We start from the raw sequence: 20,382 nt of genomic DNA, 5'->3' as shown, positions 1-20,382 counted from the left end.
CCTAGAGTCATTTGTAAGCTTGATATGGAGAAAGCCTACGATCATGTGAATTGGGAGGCTTTGCTATATTTGTTGAATAGGATGGGCTTTGGAGTGAAGTGGTGCAAGTGGATCCGTACTTGTATATCCACTATTCAGTTTCTGTTTTGATTAATGGGTCTCCAGCTGATTTCTTTGGTAGTTCAAGGGGTTTAAGTCAAGGAGATCCGCTATCTCCAATGTTGTTTTTGATCATGATGGAGGTGTTTAGTAGGATGTTGAGAAGAGTGGAGGGAGCTAGTTTGATCTGTGGTTTTAATCTTGAGGGTAGGAGGGATGGAGGGGAACGTGCTTCTCATCTATTATTTGCAGACGATACTATCCTTTTTTGTGATGCAGATGTGGAGCAGATTCTTCATATTCGGTTGTTGTTGCTTAGTTTTCAGGCGGTAACGGGTTTGAAGGTCAATGTGCATAAGAGTGAAATGGTTCCAATAGGGGAGGTTGTTGATGTGCATGCTTTGGCTGATATCTTGGGCTGCAGAGTTGGAACTTTGCCTATGTCGTATCTTGGCATGCCGTTGGGGGCTTCTCATAACTCCCCTGCAATTTGGAATCCAATCTTGGAAAGAATTGAGCGGAAATTAGCTTGGTGGAAGAAGTTGTACCTGTCTAAGGGGGGTCGATTGATGTTACTCAAGAGTACGCTTTCAAGTCTTCCAACTTACTTTCTTTCGTAATTCACAATTCCTACTCATGTGGCTAATAAAATTGAAAAGTTGCAAAGGGATTTCTTATGGGGTGATAGCAAGATTCATTTGGTAGGATGGGATAAAGTTTGTGCGCCTATAGCCAAAGGTGGCTTGGGGATTAGGAAACTTACTACCTTTGATAATGCTTTATTGGGGAAATGGTTGTGGCGGTTTGGGAAGGAAGAGGGTAGGTTATGGAGGAGGGTGGTAGCTTCAAAATATGGGTAAGAATGGGGGGGATGGACCTCAAAGCTGGGTAGGGGAGTTCATGGGTGTGGTATATGGAGAAGTATTCGTATGGGTTGGGAGGATTTCAGCAAAAATTGTCAATTTGTTGTTGGGTTGGGGAATAGAGTGAGGTTTTGGCAGGATGGGTGGTATGGGGATCAACCTTTTCAATTGGCATTTCCAAGGCTATATGGTATTGCCATTGATAAGGAGGCTTCTATTGAAGCTTCTTTGCCTAGGCAGGGGGCGGAGGAGAGAAGATTTTGGAATGTTCGTTTTAGTAGATTTTTTAATGATTGGGAGATGGATGAAGGGCTGCAGTTTCTTCGTTTAATGGGTTCCATTAACCCTCCTATAGAGGTTGGAGACCGGATGAGATGGAAATTGAAGCCTAATGGGGCTTTTGACATCCGGTCGTATTATATCAAATTAAGGGATTCTCCCTCAACTGTTTTTCTTTGGAAAGCTATTTGGAGAGTAAAGGCTCCTAGGCGAGTTTCTTTTTTTGTTTGGTGTGTAGCTTGGAATAAGATCCTAACGGGAGATAATCTGAGATTAAGGAGATTGGATTTTGTGGATTGGTGCATTATGTGCCGTCATTGTGAAGAGACGGTAGACCATTTACTTCTTCACTGTGAGATGACTTATCAGTTATGGAGCTTTGTTTTTATAACGTTTGGCTTGTCTTGGGTTATTTCTAGATCGATCCCAGACTTGCTTTTTGGTTGGTGGAATTGGCTGGAGAAGCATTCGTCTTAGATCTGGAACTTAGTCCCGTTTTGCATCCTTTGGTATATTTGGAAGGAACGGAATCAGAGGACTTTTGAGGATTTGGATAGCTCCAGTGATTAGTTGCTTGCTTCTTTTAGTGGAACTCTTTTTGATTGGTCTCGGGCTTGGGGACTCACGTCTAGTGATTCCCTCCCTTCTTTTCTTTGCTCCATTTTTCTCTTATAATTTCTTTGTTGTTTGGTTTTCTCTTCTGTTTCTCTGTTTTCTTCTTCTTGTATTTTCTGGGTTTGCTCTATGTTTTTCATGCATAGAGTAGCCTTTCGTATATATATCATTCTTACTTATCAAAAAAAAAAAAATGTTCCATTATATTAACTTTTTTGTTTTGATTATTCTGCATCACATGCCCTTTATAATAATCTAATTAATGCTGCTATGTTATCTGAGCATCAGGAAGCCCCTGCAACAGTGTTAAGGGATTTGGAAACTCTTTTACTGAAAAGTTCTCAAGAGGTATCACACTTTTAATTTGTTGACTTCGTTTGTCTGTTGCTCTTTGTTCTTCCTTTGAGGATAAGAATTTCTATGCTTCATTAAAGAAACTTGCTGCTCAACCATATATGGCTAATTTATTGGTGCTGACCAGGAAAAAAGTGAAGTACGGTTCTGCGCTCTGAGATGGGCTACTTCTTTATATGATATGCAACATTGCCCAAGTCGGTTTATTTGTATCCTTGGAACTGCAGATTCTAAGTTGGACATAAGGTACTGTAAATTTTCATTTTGTATTTGGAACAGTCTCTGCTTAATTTGCAGAAAATTCTCTCCTTATGTCTGTCTTTCTGGCTCTCTTTTTATATATTTGTGTGTGTGTGTGTGTGAACAATAATTTAAAATAAATAAAATTTACATTCAATATATAATTCAACTTCTTTATAATCTTGCTTTCGGAATGAAGTGATTGAATGGAAAACAATTTATGCCATTCTGTTTCATAATTTCTTGTACGTTTTGATTCTTATAGCTATATCTCATCTTTTTGTATTATTTCTTTCTTGAAATCTAACAATTTTAACTTAGGCCGTTATTTTTTTTGACAAGTACATGATGATGATGTTTTGTTGTTAATGTAATTTCCTTCTGTTAGATGAAGAAAGAACTCAGATAGTTTTTATCAATAAATTATAACACTCGCATCCCCCTTAATTTTTTAGGGAAATGGCACTTGAAGGCCTTTTTCCTGTTAAAGATGAAGGACGGATAATGACTCAAAATCTTGATCTTCGATACCCAAAACTTGGTGTCATGCTAGATTATATTCTTAAGAAGCAACCGAAGTTGTTAGAGTCCAATGAAACAAGGGAACATAAGCTTCTTTTCCCATCAAAAACATATGTGGCTATGATTAAATTTTTGTTGAAGTGCTTTGAGTCACAGTTGGAACTGAACAACTCTCTAGAAGGATCATCTGAATTTCAGTCTTCAGTGGAAGCAATGTGTTTATTACTAGAGCATGCTATGTCATATGAAGGCTCTGTTGAGTTGCATGCCAATGCTTCCAAAGCATTGATAGATATTGCATGTCACTTTCCAAAGGTTGGTTGGCACAGATTCTCTTGCTTTGTTTCTTCACTGGTTCTTGTTGTTGCATCTTTCTTTTCTTACGTATTATTGTTCTATCTAGATGATAGCTTCACACTATGCACATAAGTTGTCATGGCTGAAGGCATTGCTTAGTCATGTGGACTTGGATACTCGTGAATCTGTTGCACGCTTACTTGGAATAGCTTCCTCTGCTCTTCCTATGCCTGCAGCATCTGCTTTTATTCATGAACTGATTGCCTCAATCAGTGGAACACACAAGTTAAGGTTTGTATGGTTATCTTGTAAGGAATTTGATATTTGCAGCAGAATATGTAAATCGTATTAGATTTCTCAGTTTTTTATTTATTCTTTCTCTTTTTAGGTTTGAGACTCAGCATGGAGCATTATGTGCAATAGGATATATTACTGCAGATTGCATGTCTAGAACGCCTACTGTAAGTTGGATGTTTGTGTTGTTATGTTATTATGTATCTTTTTTCATTCTCCCCGCCCCCCCCCTTCCCCCCTTCTTTTTTTGTGAGAAGATAGTATTTGGAACTTGGTGGTGTTGCTGGGTTGCCATGTGTGTTCTCTTCTGAGGACATACCGTGGATTACTACTATGGTCCCTTTTAAGGCAGCAGCAGCTGTTGAAAAGAGATTGGCTGCTTAGAAGAGGCAGTATCTTTGAAAAGGCAGGAATATCAATCTTAATATAAGCTTACTCTTGAGTTTTCTAATAGATTAAGAAACGCCAGAGGGATCTCCTTTGGAATGGGAAGGATGATTTATTTGAACACCATTCGGTCAAGGAAGGGATGTTCCTTTACTTTTCAGGGATGGGGTAATGCTGGTTTTACTGACTAAAATGTTTTACTTGCCAAAAAAAGAAAAAAGAATCAGTGAGGGGTAGAAAGAAGAGGAAGACAGCTAAGCCTTAATCCCAATTTAATTATTGTTAGGAATCTTCCTTCTTAATAGGGTGCTTTTAGGTTGGTGGCTTTGGTGGTTTACTTTTTATTTTTTTGGTATGGTTGGGGGGGGGGGGGTTATGGGGAGGAGTATTAAGGAGGGGAGTACTAAGTATGAAAGTTGGAGTGGCTGGTTGGCTCCAACACTGCCAAGGGGCCAGTATGGAGTATACCAGATGTACATAGGGGAACCCCTATAGACCAATAGTACAATGAGTCAATAAAATCACACAAACTGCTGTGAAGTATGGTGAGGACTGGGGTGGATAGAGTACAAAACTTGTTCAAGGAACCATGGTTGTGGGTTATGGAACAGTATTATGATGGGGTTGGATAGGTTCAAACAGTACACTCAATTGTAAGTTGCCAAATTTTACAAATGAATGTCTGATATTCTATACAGTACTGACATGTATTCAACATAATTTTGCCTCATCTCTCAATGAAATTTATTGGTACTGATTCAAATTTTCTGTTATTTTTTACTTTATTTATTTCTGTTCTCTAAATGCAGGTTACTTTGTCAATTTAAACTGAAAATCTGATTTTTTCTTTTACACTTGCATTTGTAATTCTCTTAAATATTTTGACAGATTTCAGAGACATTGTTTCAGACTACTCTTAAGTGCCTGGTTGATGTTGTTGTTTCAGAGACTGCTACACTGGCCTCAATTGCAATGCAGGCACTAGGTCATATTGGGCTGCGTGTTTCATTGCCTCCACTTGTTAATGATTCTAGTTCAGGTGAAGTTTCTGTGCATTTGCTGAAACCTCATGGATTGCTTTTACTGTACTGTACTGGTCATATCTTTACAGCTATACTTGAGGTATCACATAAACCCATTTATTAAATGCAGTTGACATTCTGACGGTTTTACATGAAAAGTTGCGGAAGCTAGTTTCTGGTGATGATATTAAAGCGATTCAGAAGATTGTTATTTCCATTGGACATATATGTGTAAAGGAAACAGAATCCTCACATCTAAATATTGCCCTTGATTTGATTTTCAGTCTTAGCCGGTCTAAGGTAGGTGTAATTTCTTTATCAGCTACTTTCTGGTGATGATATTAAAGCGATTCAGAAGATTGTTATTTCCATTGGACATATATGTGTAAAGGAAACAGCATTATATTAACTGTATACCTATCAAAAAAAAGGAAACAGCATCCTCACATCTAAATATTGCCCTTGATTTGATTTTCAGTCTTAGCCGGTCTAAGGTAGGTGTAATTTCTTTATCAGCTAATGTGCTTGTATACGCATTGGACTGCTTGTAAATATTATTTAGCATGGTGTTTTTATTTTTTTAAAACTTATACAAACAAATCTGGATACAATAAAATCAGTAAGGGGTGACTTTAGTCTCAAACCAAAATCAGACCAGTGGCGGTCATTTCTCTTTTTTCTAACATGGAATTACTCCAATGAAATAGAATTAACCCAACCCAATACATGTAAATCCTGGTTTGGTTCAGGTCAAAATTATTAATTTTTCTATATGATATTTGGGAAATCTTGATGGGTGGAAATCATTATCATGATTACACAAGAAAAAACCAAGATGGAAAACAAATTAGGAACAAGAAAAAGGGAAAAAAGCTACTAAGAGAAAAGGAAAAATTAGTAAGAGGATTTTGTTCCTCATTGCAATCAAATGTTGATGAAATGGGTTGTTTGTTGCATCTTATGCTTTGTAATAAGTTAAAAATCTCTAACTTGAAGCAATGAGTACAGGACTACACGTTTGCACATTCATAGGCCTTTTATGTCATGTAAATAAGGATGATTCTAAGGTTGTGTTTATTCCCCAACCTCTAATCTTTAAATTTGAGTAACTTTGGTTAATTATTTATTTCTTGAATTAAGGAGTTTGTGACCAAACGAAAATGGCTTAAATACTGAACCAAACTCAACCAAGGGATTGGTTCTGTTCAGTTCTTAGGTTGCTTTGGATTAAGTTGTACCCTAGTGGATGAGATTGGAAAAACCCTAATAATTACAACTTTGGAGTTTTACAGGTTGAAGATATCCTCTTTGCTGCTGGGGAGGCTCTATCATTTTTGTGGGGTGATGTTCCTGTGACCGCTGATGCGATTCTCAAAACTAACTATACTTCACTTTCCATGTTTTCAAACTTCCTTACCGGAGATGTGACCTCATCACTAGCAAAATATGGCCCTATTGAGAAAGGCAAAGTGAATGATGATTGTCATGCCATGGTTAGAGATGCAATTACTAGAAAGCTTTTTGATGTTCTTTTATACAGTACCAGAAAAGAAGAGCGCTGTTCCGGAACTGTCTGGTTGCTATCACTTACAATGTATGCTGGCCATCACCCAGCCATTCAACAAATGCTTCCTGAAATTCAGGTTTGCCATTCCTTTACAAGTAAAAAATATCTATGGTGTTATTTTCCCCCCTTTTTCTTATCTTTGAGAGTTACTTGTTTGCATTGGACTTTTGCTGAGTATTATGGTCTTCTGACTACAGCATGTGTGCTGAAATTCAAGAAGAATAAACGCATGTTGACCCCAAAGTTTTGTGATTAAGGTTTTTTTGTTGTTATTAGTATGAATTGCAAATGCTAATGCTGCCACTGACAATTCTATACAGCTGCATTTTCTTGCAAACACCAAAGAGGCGTTGATGTTAAAACATTCTTTCCAGCTTCTTGTAATACCATAATTGGATTTCTGAGTATAAAACATTTTCATATGAATGCAGGAGGCTTTCTCACACTTACTTGGTGAACAGAATGAACTTACACAGGAGTTGGCCTCTCATGGCATGAGTATTGTGTATGAAATTGGTGATGCAGCAATGAAGGAAAACTTGGTCAATGCACTTGTAAGCACTCTGACTGGTTCAGGGAAGAGAAAAAGAGCCATCAAGGTAACTGTTTCGATACCTTATATATATAAGTCACTGTTCTGATTCTCTCTCTCTCTCTCTCTCTTCCCATTGAAGTCTGAAGTTCTAGAGTTTTATGCAGCTTGTTGAAGACTCTGAAGTGTTTCAAGAGGGGACTATTGGTGAAAATCTTAGTGGAGGGAAATTGAGCACTTATAAGGAGCTTTGCAGCTTAGCAAATGAGATGGGGCAACCTGACTTAATCTATAAGTTTATGGATCTTGCTAATTATCAAGCTTCTTTGTATTCCAAGAGGGGTGCTGCTTTTGGGTTTTCCAAGATAGCAAAGCAAGCGGGGGATGCTCTTACACCATATTTACGCTCATTGATTCCAAGGCTTGTTCGTTACCAATATGATCCTGATAAAAATGTCCAGGTACACATTTTTGAGTGCTCTGATTTGTATTTGTGAATTTTATTCTATAATGTTTGGTAGTTTGTAACTTGAAAATGTAAATATTTTCAGCTGCATTCTTTATTTTCACATACACTTTAATGTGTATATTTCTGCAAGTATTTTGTTTCCTTTTCTCCCCTCTTTCAAATGCGCATACTAACTTGTATATCTTAATATTGTTGTTTGCTTTAGACCAATTAATGTTAGTAATGTCATTTTCTCATTGCCAGTGTTCTTGCAATGTTTTAGGATGCAATGGCCCACATCTGGAAGTCACTAGTAACAGACTCAAAGAAAACCATTGATGAAAACTTGGACCTCATTATTGATGATTTGTTAATACAATGTGGATCGAGGCTTTGGCGTTCACGTGAGGCATCCTGTCTTGCCCTTGCAGATATCATCCAAGGACGAAAATTTGATCAGGTGAGGAGGTCTATATTCATTTCTTTGTCCAAGTATATTGCAAACTCATGTTTGACGTTGTAACCTATACAATCCTTGCTTAGGTTGCTCAGTAGTAGATATTGATTCAGAACTCAGTTTAAAATTTTAAATATTACTCTAGTATGGCATGGCTTAATCAGTACACCTTGCAATTTTTTTTGATAGGTAATGAAAATTTTTATTAAAAAAAATAGCCAACCCGAGTACATTGGGAATGTACTGTGGTGGCAAAAATCATGAACCAAAATTACAACGATCAAGTAGAACAGGAAGGAAAAAACAAGAAAAAAGCAATAGAGCCACACTCCATAGAAGGAGAGTATGTAAGAAAAAAGACTTAATCTCTAGCAAAGATTGTTCACATCTCTCAAAACATCTAGCATTCCTTTCACTCCAAATACACACATCAAGCAAGGTGGCACAAGTCTCCAAAAATCTATATTGCGATGTTTCCCAAACTCACCTTGCCAAGACTCAAACAACTCAATAACCTTACGTGGCATAACCCAATGAATTCCAAACAAACACAACACCAATAACCACAACTCACCGTACAAACTTTTTTGCAGTGTAGAGTTTGAAAATTTTTTAGCATCTCTTATCCTGTGCTTGTAACTACAATAAGCTGCAAATATCATGCCTCAATCTGATTACTGGATTGTCCTTGGGGAAAGTATGGAGTGGTGTCAACTTCTAGAACTTATATTCAGGACGTGCTGAAACAGAACTCAAGGTCCATATGGGGTTAGTCTTTGGAAATTCATCAGGAAGGGTTGGGAAGGTTTTCATCGGTCCAACAGTTTCAAGGTAGGCTATGGCTCTTCTATTAATTTTTGGCATGACTCTTGGTGTGATGGGCCACCACTACGGATCATTTGACTTACTTGGGGGTTATTACCACTAGGGTATTAGCTTTGTTAGACTGACTTATGTTTGGGAAATGGTGTCTTTTGCCTCTTTTATGAATGTACTTTATATGATGTTGATAAGGCAGAGTGGGGTGGATATTCTGTTTTAGAACCCTTCTTCACCGAATGTCTTTGAGGTTAGATCCTATTATAAGATTTTACATTCCACGTTCCATTTTTCTTTTCCTTGGAGGAGTCTATGGAAGCCTAAAGTTATATCTAAAGTTAGCCTTTTCATTTGGACATCAACTTTGGGGAGAATTCTAAATTTTGATAACCTTAATAAGTGTTGAATAATCATTAGACTTAGACTGGTGTTGTATGTGTAAGACGGATGGGGAGACTACTGATCATCTACTCCACCATTGCCTTGTGACATTCAAAATTAGGTAAGCTTTATGATTTGTGTCATCAATAAAAATAAAAATTATTACATATTTTGAAAATCTAACTATTGAATTACATGTTCTTTACTCTCTTAATACATGTCAAATTTTGTGTCAATTAGATATTATTTACTATATGATCTATAAGTTTATATTTTATGTATAATTTTAAATTACAAAAACTTGCAATTTAAACAATTTATTGATGAAATAACTATTGATCTTTAATTTTCTAGAAATTTTGCAAGCATGGAGGTTATAAGAAGAAGATGTAATCCAATGGTCTATTTGTCAAAATTCATCTCCAATAAAAAGATTGAGTAAGGTTGCCTTAGGCTACAACCAATTTTATAACTAAATTTTGTTCATATTTTTATTAAAATTATACAATGATTTGGCCTTATTAATGGGAAATAAAAGTACATTGTTCTTTATATAAGACAGATATGGATGCATTACAATCCAGAATCTTGGTTTTACAGTCGGATTCAAAGTTCATTTCATTTCTGTGATTTGGACTTAAACTAATTGGATTCAAACCTGATCTTTTCTTTGATAGGTAATAAAAATTTATAAAAAAAAAAAGTATAGTGCAGTATACTAACAGCTCAACAAGCTAGGATCTAAAATTACAAAAGTCAATAAGCTCGGATAGATTAGAAAAAGGAAAACATCCAGCTGCTGTTGTCCACTCAAACCTGATCTTGTTCAATACACAGCAGAATCTGAAATATTAAAATCCCTTCTTTACTCTTCGTTTTTTACCACTGTAGTAAACAAGATTAAGTTTCTGTATTTGTATATACATCCACAATATGACCATTCTTTCCTTTTAATGGAGATGTGAATTCATCGATAACTTTCGGCAGAATCCAATACCATCTGATACATCTTATAGTCAGATTGTTCCTATTTTTCTATGTACAGCATCTTTAGAATATCATTCGCTTTTGCTGCTTGGTGATATCTATTAATTGTATTTTTGACTTGTAGGTTGGAAAACATTTGAAGAAATTATGGTCAGCAGCATTTCGAGCCATGGATGACATAAAAGAGACAGTTCGTACTTCTGGTGATAAATTATGCCGTTCTGTAACTTCATTAACTAAGAGGCTTTGTGATGCATCCTTAACTGAAATCTCAGATGCAAGTCAAGCCATGAATATTGTTCTTCCTTTTTTGCTTGTGGAAGGCATATTAAGTAAAGTTGACAGTATCCGTAAGGCATCTATCGAAGTTGTTACAAAACTAGCGAAGGTTAGCATTGTGTTACAGTACGCTTTTTTTTTTAGTGAAAATAACTTAAGTTTTCTGTTAATGTGGTACTAGCTTTTAAATAGCACCTCAAATGATATTTTTCAGACTGTCCAATACAGTTGAGGTCTCATTATGAAAGGTTACTTTGAGTTTTTCATAGGAACCATATTCTTGTCTATTCAAGGTATAATTACATGCATATATATTTAATGTTTTCCGTGTATGTGTGTGACACCTGGACGATAAATGGTCTACCGATCTTTGATCATGATAATACATTCAATATACATTCTTTGGCTACTTCAAGAAGAGGAAAAGGATTATATCTGCTTGTTTTTAGTTGATGTGGGAATCTTGATAGGAGGAGGTGGAATTGCTTGCGACCTCTAAATGGGAGAAAAATCTAGTACTATTGTCATATAGTATAGTATTGCTGTGCTTGCTTCCCCAACTAGGTCAAAAAATGCACCCCCATTATTACTAAATCTCACTGAACTGTCAAATTGTAGCCTTTGACCATCTCATTACGACACTAGCTGAACTTGCCTTTTCAGCTAGCTAAAAGCTCCACAACACCCACATGTTGCCATTGCTTTTTCTTATTCCCTTCAAGGATCTCAAGGAACCTTTTTCCTTACTCTATTCATTCATTAATATAATATTAAACGACCTCTCTTCTTCTTCTTCTTTCTTTTTTATTTTTTTAAAATTTTAAATTTTTAGTTTTGGTTTGTTGACTTATCAGAAAAAAAAGGTATTAGGTTGTTGACTTTATTCACTCTCTAATTCTTTGTTCTATAATCATGGGTTTCATTGTAAAGTCAATATATTTGTGATGTTAGCGAATGAGCTCTAGCTCCAATAGCCCCTCTAATGCTTCCAACTTTCAGATTCAAGAAGTGAGAGAAGAGATTTTGGGTTTAGAGAAGGATTAGCTTGTCAAGAACTTAAGAGCAAAAATAAGGCTAGGCTCTGTTATTGGAAAAGAAATTCTTTACAAGTGAAAAATTTATTACAAGGGTTGGAATTCTATTATTTATACTCTAAGAACAAATAATAGGCTATACTCCCCTTAAATCCTGGTTACTTAAGCAAAATGACAGCCCAAAATAACAAACAAGTAACAACCACTCAATACAGTTCAGAGAATGGCCTGCATCAGAGACTTCTCCTCTTAAAAAAACTTGTCCTCAAGTTGGAATACTAGCAGAAACATCTTCTTCAGTTGCCTAGTAAAGCAATAACTGCTTCACTTTGATGATATTAGAAATGTTGAAGTGGGGTGGAGGCTGCACTTACCATTGATTTGCTCAAGACCTTGCTAGGATCAACTTTTCTATCATTAAGTGTCACATAAGATCTAGCAGGCATCAAGGTGTTACTATATTAAAGGTCATAAATGTTAGTGGGAAGGACATGACAAGCATGTTCACTCTATTCTCCCCTATTATAATGATATAAGTTGTCAGATGCTAAGCTTTGGCAACACAAATGCCCAGTGGGATATGGTCAATTGTTCTGTTTACTATAGTGGACATAAAGGAAACTTGTAGAAGGATATAAGATCTTGATGTTTTATATGATTTTTGTGGATTGGTTTAACAGCTCATTTTTTGCATATGCAGTTTGAACTTGATAAATTTTTGTGCTTTATTTTTTATTTTTCGTTTGTTCCTAAGTGACTGATTCTGGTAGTACAACTTTCAAGCTGTCACATGTTTAATTAGTATACTTGTTAATCAATAGCCAAGTTGTAAGTCATTAATTTCTTTCATTCATTGGTTGTGTCAAAAACTACATATTCGCTTTTATTAAAAATTGCTCTTGGATTTTGTGCCTTATTTTCAGGGTGCAGGAATTGCAGTTCGTCCGCATTTATCTGATTTAGTTTGCTGCATGCTGGAAAGTTTATCAAGCCTTGAAGACCAAGGGCTCAATTATGTTGAGGTATAACATAATCTTTGTGCCATTATTGCATTTATATCAGCTCATGCTGTTTAGTTTATTCATATATTTATTTACTTTTCTGTTCCAGTTGCATGCAGCAAATGCTGGAATACAAACAGAGAAGCTCGAACATTTGAGAATTTCGATTGCAAAAGGCTCTCCCATGTGGGAAACTCTTGACATATGCATAAAAGTTGTAGATACTGAATCATTAGATCCATTGGTTCCTCGTCTTGCTCAATTGGTACGCTCTGGAGTAGGCCTCAATACCAGGTATATGGTCATACTAATCCGTGTGCTGTATTTTAGCATCCATTCAATATGAAAGAGGATTTGTTTTGTATTTAATAGCAGTTTTTGTTGCCTGTTTTCTTTCTCAATTTATATACATAAACTACTCTTTCTTACCTATCAAAAAAAAAAAACCTCTTTCTGCAGTGAGTTATAGCTCAACTGGCTCTTCCTTTTTCCTATAAAATGGGATGGAGGGGTAAGTTTTGGGTGGGTGTAGGACACACTGGGTGCATGTGTAATTTATACATGACAAAGATAATGATAAAATACTGCTCAGAGTTGTAAGATTGTGGCAAAATCCTTATATGCGAATTATTAGTAACATAACTATGGTTACAAATTTAGTTTTATGGTAAGTACTAAGCAGATCAATAAAGGACATGACTTAAACAAAAGTTGTAAATTGTAAAAAATTGAAGAATTGATAGAGTACAGAAGTTTGGGGCAAGCCCCCTAACTTGTGTGTAATGTTGCATTCGAAACCCTGGGTGACATAATCAAGTAAGAAACAGATGGTCACCAAAATACAAGAAACTTTGACTTCTTCAAACTCCTAAAGAAACTTGTGAATGAGCTCTAGCTCAATTGGTACCTTCTCCCCTTCTAAGTGCTAGGCGGAGGGTGAGATAGTGGTTTCAAGATCCATCAGATGTGTTTGTAACTTACCAAAAAAAAAAAATCCTTTAGTTGCCCTATTATGTCCCTTCCAGTTGCACTACATAATACACACAGCAAATTTCAAAGGTTCAGTTTGTTTGGGTTTCAGGAACTTGGTACTAAAATGTTTGGGTAATGTCTTAACGTGGCACATTTGAAAGGAATGTTAAATCCTTTTGCATTTACAATGTTGCACAAAATTTTGGGTCGTAGCAATGATTCAGTTTTGGATCCAAGTGTTACTATATTCCTTAGTGTCTCCTCATTTCATATAATACATTATTATTATTTTGATAAGCAATGAAAAATTTTATTAAAAAAAACAAAAAAGCAAACTTAGCACACGGCGGTGTACTAAAAGAGAAGTACAATCAATTCTTTTTTTGATAAGTAATAATTTTTATTGATATCAAAGAACGGATACCCTAGGCCAACAAATCAAGTACAAAAATTACAAGAATCAAGAAAGTCAAGAAAAGAAGAGAATGATTGGTTTTGCAAAGCAAACAACCAATCCAATAATGTTCTAAAGAAAAATAACTTGGGTCTATTATGGATCTCTCATTATCTTTAAAACACCTACTATTTATTTCCCTCCAAAGACACCGCATTAAACAATGGGGGAACAATTAACCATATATGGCCATTTTGATGTCGAATTCTGCCTTGTCAACAAGCTAGGAGCCTCACAATTGACTGTGGTATAACCCAACTTACTCTAATTAAACCCAAAACCATAGACCACATATCCATAGCAACTGGACAATGAAGGAAGAGATGGTCAACCGATTCACCATTATACTTGCACAGATAACATCAATCCAAAATCCAAACCTTACTTTTTCGTAGATTTTCGTAAATTGTCAATTGTCAAGCATTTCCCTAAAGCAGTAGTCTCGACAAAGAAAGCCACTCAAGTAGGGATGTTCTTCTTCCAAATGCTTTTCTAGGGGAAACAAAAATCATTAGAGCCCACTGGAAGGTTATAATAATCATTAACTATGAACCCCTTTTTTTTTTTTTTTCTTTTTTTGGTTAAAGGGAATGATATATTAACCACAAAAGGAATTACAAGCTGACCACAGAGGCCAAAGTAGTGGCTACCCGCCTATAACAGTACAATCCATTAACATCATATATAAAAAAAAAATTATGAATCCCTTATTTCTATTTGGTTTCCTGTTGGAAATACAATTAATATGCTAAAATAAACGATAACTAGAACTAACTCTAACAAATTATGTTTAGATCCCAAATCCTCGTATTGTCTTTTGATGAGTAAATAATCATCTTATAAAGAAGAGGAGAATGCTTCTGAACGCAGGCTGTATACTAGAGCAAGTCCTAATGAAATTACACTTAGAAATTTAAAAGATCAACAAATTCTAAGAAGTGGAATGAACATTGCCTAAGACAGATTTTCAATTGTATAAATTCTCAAGAACTAAGATTTAAACAAAATCAAGCTTAATTCCATTTCTCCAAAAGTCCACCTTTCTCTTCAAGTTATCCACATAAGGCGCAGTGGAATATATTTGTGTCTAAAACACTAGATTTATGGTTAAGTGATTAAACTGACCATTTCCCATTAGTTTAAACGTTTAGGACAAGTGGTAGTTTATATTAAAAGTTTCATGTGTTGGGTCCCACTTATCAAAGGAGAGTTTGGGCCCATACTGAGGGCAGTGTTAGAATGATGGTTTGGTAATTAAATTAACCTTAAAATTTCCTACGACTTGCAGTTATTAGGGTAGAAATTAAAAAGGTGTTTTAGAAAACAACTTTTTATTATGTGACATTTGAATTAAAAGGCCAACAGTAAAGTGTTGTACCCATAAGTATTGAATTTCTATTCTGATAAGTAATAAAATTTAGTTAAAGAAGAGAAGGTTTCAGTCCCAGTACATGTGAAATATACTAGAGAAATGAAAAAAAAAAAAAAAAACCCCGCTAAGATATACTATGATCTAAAATTAAAAGGATCCTGAAGCATTGAATCTTTGAGATCATTGTTTGTGTGGATCTTTTTCAAGCATATTTGTTCTTCAGCTTAGTGTGTGTTATTGGGATAGCTTTTTTTAATTGGCTTATTTTGCTTTAAAAATAAGTTGGGTGGGCGTACAACTGTATCTAGAAAAAGTGAGGTTTTAAAAACTTAAACATAAGCAGGCTTATATGGTACACCAAACAGGCTTTTACTCGTTGAAACTTCTTGATCAACTTAAATTATATTGGGAACATTTTTCTTGTTTGGCCACCATCAATGTTATATTTTGAAACTTTCTGACCAAAGCAAAATTTATATCTTTAATTGTACTGTGCTCCCAGTTATCTCCCCTTTTTTTCTGTTTACTTCATACAAGGCATTTAGCAATCTTAGTTGGTAATGCTATGGACTGCAGTTTAACAGAAGAGAGTTTAACAATGACAGATGCATCTTTATTGTTCAAAAAGTGATGGAAGTTCCTGAACATAGTGTCTCCAAGAGAACGGGCACTGTAACTTTCTAAAAAATTAGTCCTGTCTGTAATGTACACAATTGTTAACAGCAATGATGCTTTCTGTAACCTATACATATTCTTCTGCAGGGTTGGTGTTGCCAGCTTTATTACCTTGCTAGTTCAAAATGTTGGAGCTGATATCAGACCGCATACAAACATGCTATTGAGGCTGTTGTTTCCGGTTGTTACGGAGGAGAAAAGTGTTGCAGCAAAGCGTGCCTTTGCCAATGCTTGTGCCATTGTTCTTAAGCATGTAACACCCCTTCAGGCTCAAAAGTTAATAGAAGAAACTGCAGCTTTACATCTTGGTGACAGGAATGCTCAAATTTCGTGTGCAATTTTATTAAAAAGCTATTTATCCATGGCCTCAGATGTCGTGAGTGGATATCATGCAGCAATTGTTCCAGTTATCTTTCTTTCAAGGTCCGAATCAGATGACTGGTTTTTTTTCTACTTTGAGATATTATTAATGCTCTCTCCAAAAAGGAAAAATATATCATATAATACATTGTTGTCACCATGTTATTCTCTGATTAGTAATTATCAGGTTGGCAGGGAATGTAGATGTATATGGTAAATAGTTTTAGAGAACCATTCCGGTCAGTAAAAATCATACAATTTTTAGTTGTTTACGGACTTAGAAGTTAAACTGCATTTTGGATTAAAGTACTCTCAAGGTTTACAGAATATTACCCATTCTGGTAGAGAATCACCTGAGTCTTTGATGACTGTATTCTTTTGGACTCATGCACTTAAATTGTTGGAAATTTTGAAATATAAACCAACATTTTTGCTTCTTTAATGAAACTTATTTACTTATATTAATAAAAAATATGTACAAAAAATGTTGACACTTTTTAAAGATCTTTATAATAATTATCAATGACGTTTTGGTCAAATGACATTTATTGGTATTTCTAATAGAGATGTCTAGGGTTTGAAATTCCTTTCCCCTCAATTCCACCCCCCAACCCCCTTTCAATGTATCCAAAAAGATCTTTATAATAATTGACAAAGCAAAATTGATTGTGCAAGTGAAATTTTATTTTCCTTTAAATAAATCAGTCAAGTATGATGCAGGTTTGAGGATGACAAGCATATTTCTGGCTTATTTGAGGAGTTGTGGGAAGAAAGTACAAGCGGTGAACGCATCACCCTCCAGTTGTACTTGGGGGAAATTGTTTCTCTCATATGCGAGAGCATTACATTGTCATCATGGGCAAGTAAAAGAAAGGTCAGTGTTATCTTCTTCTTCTTCTTTCTTTTTTTCCCTCTTTTCCTTGCCTTTTAATTTTATGTTCCTATGAAGTGGAAATTGGTTGCCTATGGTTTTAACCAAATGGAGTTCCCATTCCCCGTTCCCTGTAACAAAGTGGTAAGGGGTCCACTCACAGGTTCAATCACATAAGAACCTAAAAAGAAAAAAAAAATGTTCCCTATTTTTGTAAGATCTCTGCTTGTGTGTTGCAGTCAGCCCTAGCAATTTGCAAGCTTAGTGAAGTTTTGGGTGAATCCATGTCTTCTTATTATCAAATTTTGCTCCAATCTCTTATGAAGGAAGTTCCTGGCCGTTTATGGGAGGTAGGTTGATCTTTTCATGAGCTTTGATAAAGAGAATGCACAAAGTCAAAGTTATCAGAAGCAATATGTTTTACTGTGTTTTCTGTTAGGATATGCAGTCATTTTTTTCCCCGTTTCCATTCCTACATATGAAGCAATATCATTGTAAAATAAAAACCTGATTGAGTTACTATTTAATGGTAGTCAATCCAGTATAAATATATGCATCATGGGTTCTTAATTATGTCATAGTGTAAGATTTTTCCTCTTTTTTTTTCCTTCATATTTTAACCAATTTTGCTAGTATTGAGAACCAATTTTTTGGATGGACAGGGGAAGGATGCTCTATTGAATGCTTTAGGTGCTCTCTCTGCATCATGCCATGCAGCAATCTCCACTGGCGATCCTGCCAGTCCCAATGCCATTTTGAGTTTGGTCTCTTCTGCATGCACAAAAAAAGTGAAGAAATACCGTGAAGCGGCTTTCTCCTGTCTTGATCAGGTTAGAATTGTATAACGTTGCTGTAATATTCATGAAATGTTTTGTATATTTTCTGGAAATATTGGACAATAGAACCTATTTACAATTTTCACTTCACAAAACTTTTATACAAGGATTCTTAAAGCAAGTCGCATGGAATTATGGTTCCCGACCTACAGTTTAAGTTCCAGTGGTTCTTTCTAGACAGTTGCACCTTAGTCCAATTATTGCAATCCTGAAATCATGTTTTATGATGAATTACATTTTTTTTTTACTGAAATATGTTATCAATGTATGTCAAATAGAAGTTAATAGAAGCTCCGATCTTTTTTTTTTTTCATAGCACTCCATCTCTTTATGTAATTTTGATAAGTAATAAGTTTTATTGATATCAAAAAAGGAGCACCCTAGTACAAGGGAGTGTACAAGGGGTCAACAACTCAAATACAAAAATTACAAGAATCAAGGAAATCAAAATAAGAAGGGAATGATTGGTTTTGCATAGCAACCAACCAATCCAATAAAGTTCTAAAGAAAAATTACTTGAGGTCTAGTATGGATCTCTCAATATCCTCAAAACATCTACTATTTCTCTCCCTCCAAAGAAACCACATTATGCAATGGGGTACAATGAACCAAATAAAACCATTTTGATGACGGTCAAACCTGCCTTGCCAACACTCTTAAGAGCCCCAAAACGGATTGCGGCATAACCCAGCTTACTTCAAATAAACCCAAAACCATAGCCCACAAATCCATAGCAACTGGATAATGAAGGAAGAGATGGTCAACTAATTCACCATTACACTTGCGCATGTAACACCAATCCAATATCCAAACCTTCATTTTTCGTAAAATGTCAAGCATTTCCCTAAAGTAGCAATCCAAACAAAGAAAGCTACTCGAGAAGGAATCTTCTGTTTTCAAATGCTTTTCCAAGGAAAACAGAAGTTAGTAGAGCCCACTAAAATTCTATAATAATCCTTAACCTTAAACCCCTTATCTCTACTAGGTTTCTAACACATCTTATCCTCAGCAAACCCCCTTATTGAAGAACCATATATGGTATCCAAGAAGCCTGACATAGCCTCTAATTCCCGATCATGCACACCCCTAAAGAAACTGACATCCCAAACAAGGACGCCATTGCTGTACTTCATAAGTGTAGTCACACTAGCCTCCTTGTCCCTGCAAAATCTAAATAACTCAGGATAAATGACTGCAAGGGATGTTTCACCACATCAATGGTCTTGCCAAAACTTCACCCTAGACCCGTTACCAATATCGTATAGAATATGGCGTGAAAAAGAAGGCCATCTCCGACTAATATTTTTCCATAAACCAACACCATATGGACCATTAACAGATCTGGTACACCAACCCCCCATACACATCCATATTTCACCTCTATCACTTGCCTCTAAAGGGCATCCCTCTCAATCCCAAATCTCCATAGCCACTTCCCAAGCAAAGCTTCATTCAAAAGTCATCATCTCTTTATTTAATGATCACTAAAATATTGAAACAATGTGCGGACCCCCTTTGGTTAACATTCTATGAAGTCATCTACTGATTGGTGGAAAAGGATTTATTTAGGGAACCCTAATTAGTTGGCATTAACACTTAGTTGAGTTGATACCTAAAAACTGTGTCTCCTCTTAGAGGAACAATTTTGTTCCTTAATTTTTAAAGGTGTTAGAACCCTGCTTTGATATATGTTAAAATAGAAAGATGAAATAAATCTGAAGGTGGAAGCAAGAGAATTAATACAGTTTGACCTTAGTGGTTTACATCCCCAATGTAGAGCGCTTAGTGGCTACACCTTTACTATATTGAACTGTGTTTTACAATGAACCTAATGTAGGGTATATAGTAGTTAACCATAAGCTAACCCTCAAATTGCAGTACTTTCACTACAACTAGATCTAAGATTACTTTGCTTGCTCTATCAGTAAATGGTCCTATAATAAGCCCGGGCCTCTTGGGCCATTATACCTTTAAGAGTTCTATTATCAAATTGTGATAGTGCTATGATATTTCATGGCTCTTGTTAAATAGACTCTAAAATTACTTTTAACTGCATTTTGGGGCTTTTAAGTAGACTCTAAAATTACTTATGGTAGAAAAATAGTTAAAAATAGTTATATTATTCTAACAACTTAAGTATTTAGGACAATCAATAGTTTATCATGGTATCAAAGCATAAGGCACTAAGTTCGAACCATGCCTCCATTTTACCTCCAATAAAAAGGTAAAAATGTTGGGTCCCACTTACTATGTGGGAGTTTGGACCCACAAATGAGGGAGAGTGTTGGAATAATAATTAAATGATTTAATTCACTATTTCCAAATCGTTTATAATAGTTTAAGTTGTTTGGATCAACATCATAGA

General features: G+C 35.6%; 1 protein-coding gene across 1 annotated transcript in view; it reads left to right on the top strand.

Annotated features, from left to right (window-relative positions):
- Positions 1-20,382, top strand: part of LOC142607395 (uncharacterized) — a 45,395-nt gene that overhangs the window by 20,409 nt on the left and 4,604 nt on the right. The window contains exons 13-30 of the mRNA XM_075778862.1: positions 2,145-2,204; positions 2,338-2,456; positions 2,906-3,287; positions 3,376-3,560; positions 3,658-3,730; positions 4,839-4,989; positions 5,103-5,272; positions 6,265-6,615; positions 6,971-7,138; positions 7,239-7,532; positions 7,803-7,979; positions 10,288-10,551; positions 12,400-12,498; positions 12,587-12,771; positions 16,038-16,373; positions 17,031-17,184; positions 17,421-17,531; positions 17,844-18,011. Of these exons, the coding sequence (XP_075634977.1) occupies positions 2,145-2,204; positions 2,338-2,456; positions 2,906-3,287; positions 3,376-3,560; positions 3,658-3,730; positions 4,839-4,989; positions 5,103-5,272; positions 6,265-6,615; positions 6,971-7,138; positions 7,239-7,532; positions 7,803-7,979; positions 10,288-10,551; positions 12,400-12,498; positions 12,587-12,771; positions 16,038-16,373; positions 17,031-17,184; positions 17,421-17,531; positions 17,844-18,011 (3,447 nt within the window). The remainder of the gene's footprint in view (positions 1-2,144; positions 2,205-2,337; positions 2,457-2,905; positions 3,288-3,375; positions 3,561-3,657; positions 3,731-4,838; positions 4,990-5,102; positions 5,273-6,264; positions 6,616-6,970; positions 7,139-7,238; positions 7,533-7,802; positions 7,980-10,287; positions 10,552-12,399; positions 12,499-12,586; positions 12,772-16,037; positions 16,374-17,030; positions 17,185-17,420; positions 17,532-17,843; positions 18,012-20,382) is intronic.

The sequence above is a fragment of the Castanea sativa genome, chromosome 8, assembly GCF_040712315.1.
Source record: "Castanea sativa cultivar Marrone di Chiusa Pesio chromosome 8, ASM4071231v1".
NCBI lineage: Eukaryota > Viridiplantae > Streptophyta > Magnoliopsida > Fagales > Fagaceae > Castanea > Castanea sativa.
The sequence above is the reverse complement of the archived record's forward strand: the minus strand, read 5'-3'. Positions and strand labels throughout refer to the sequence as shown.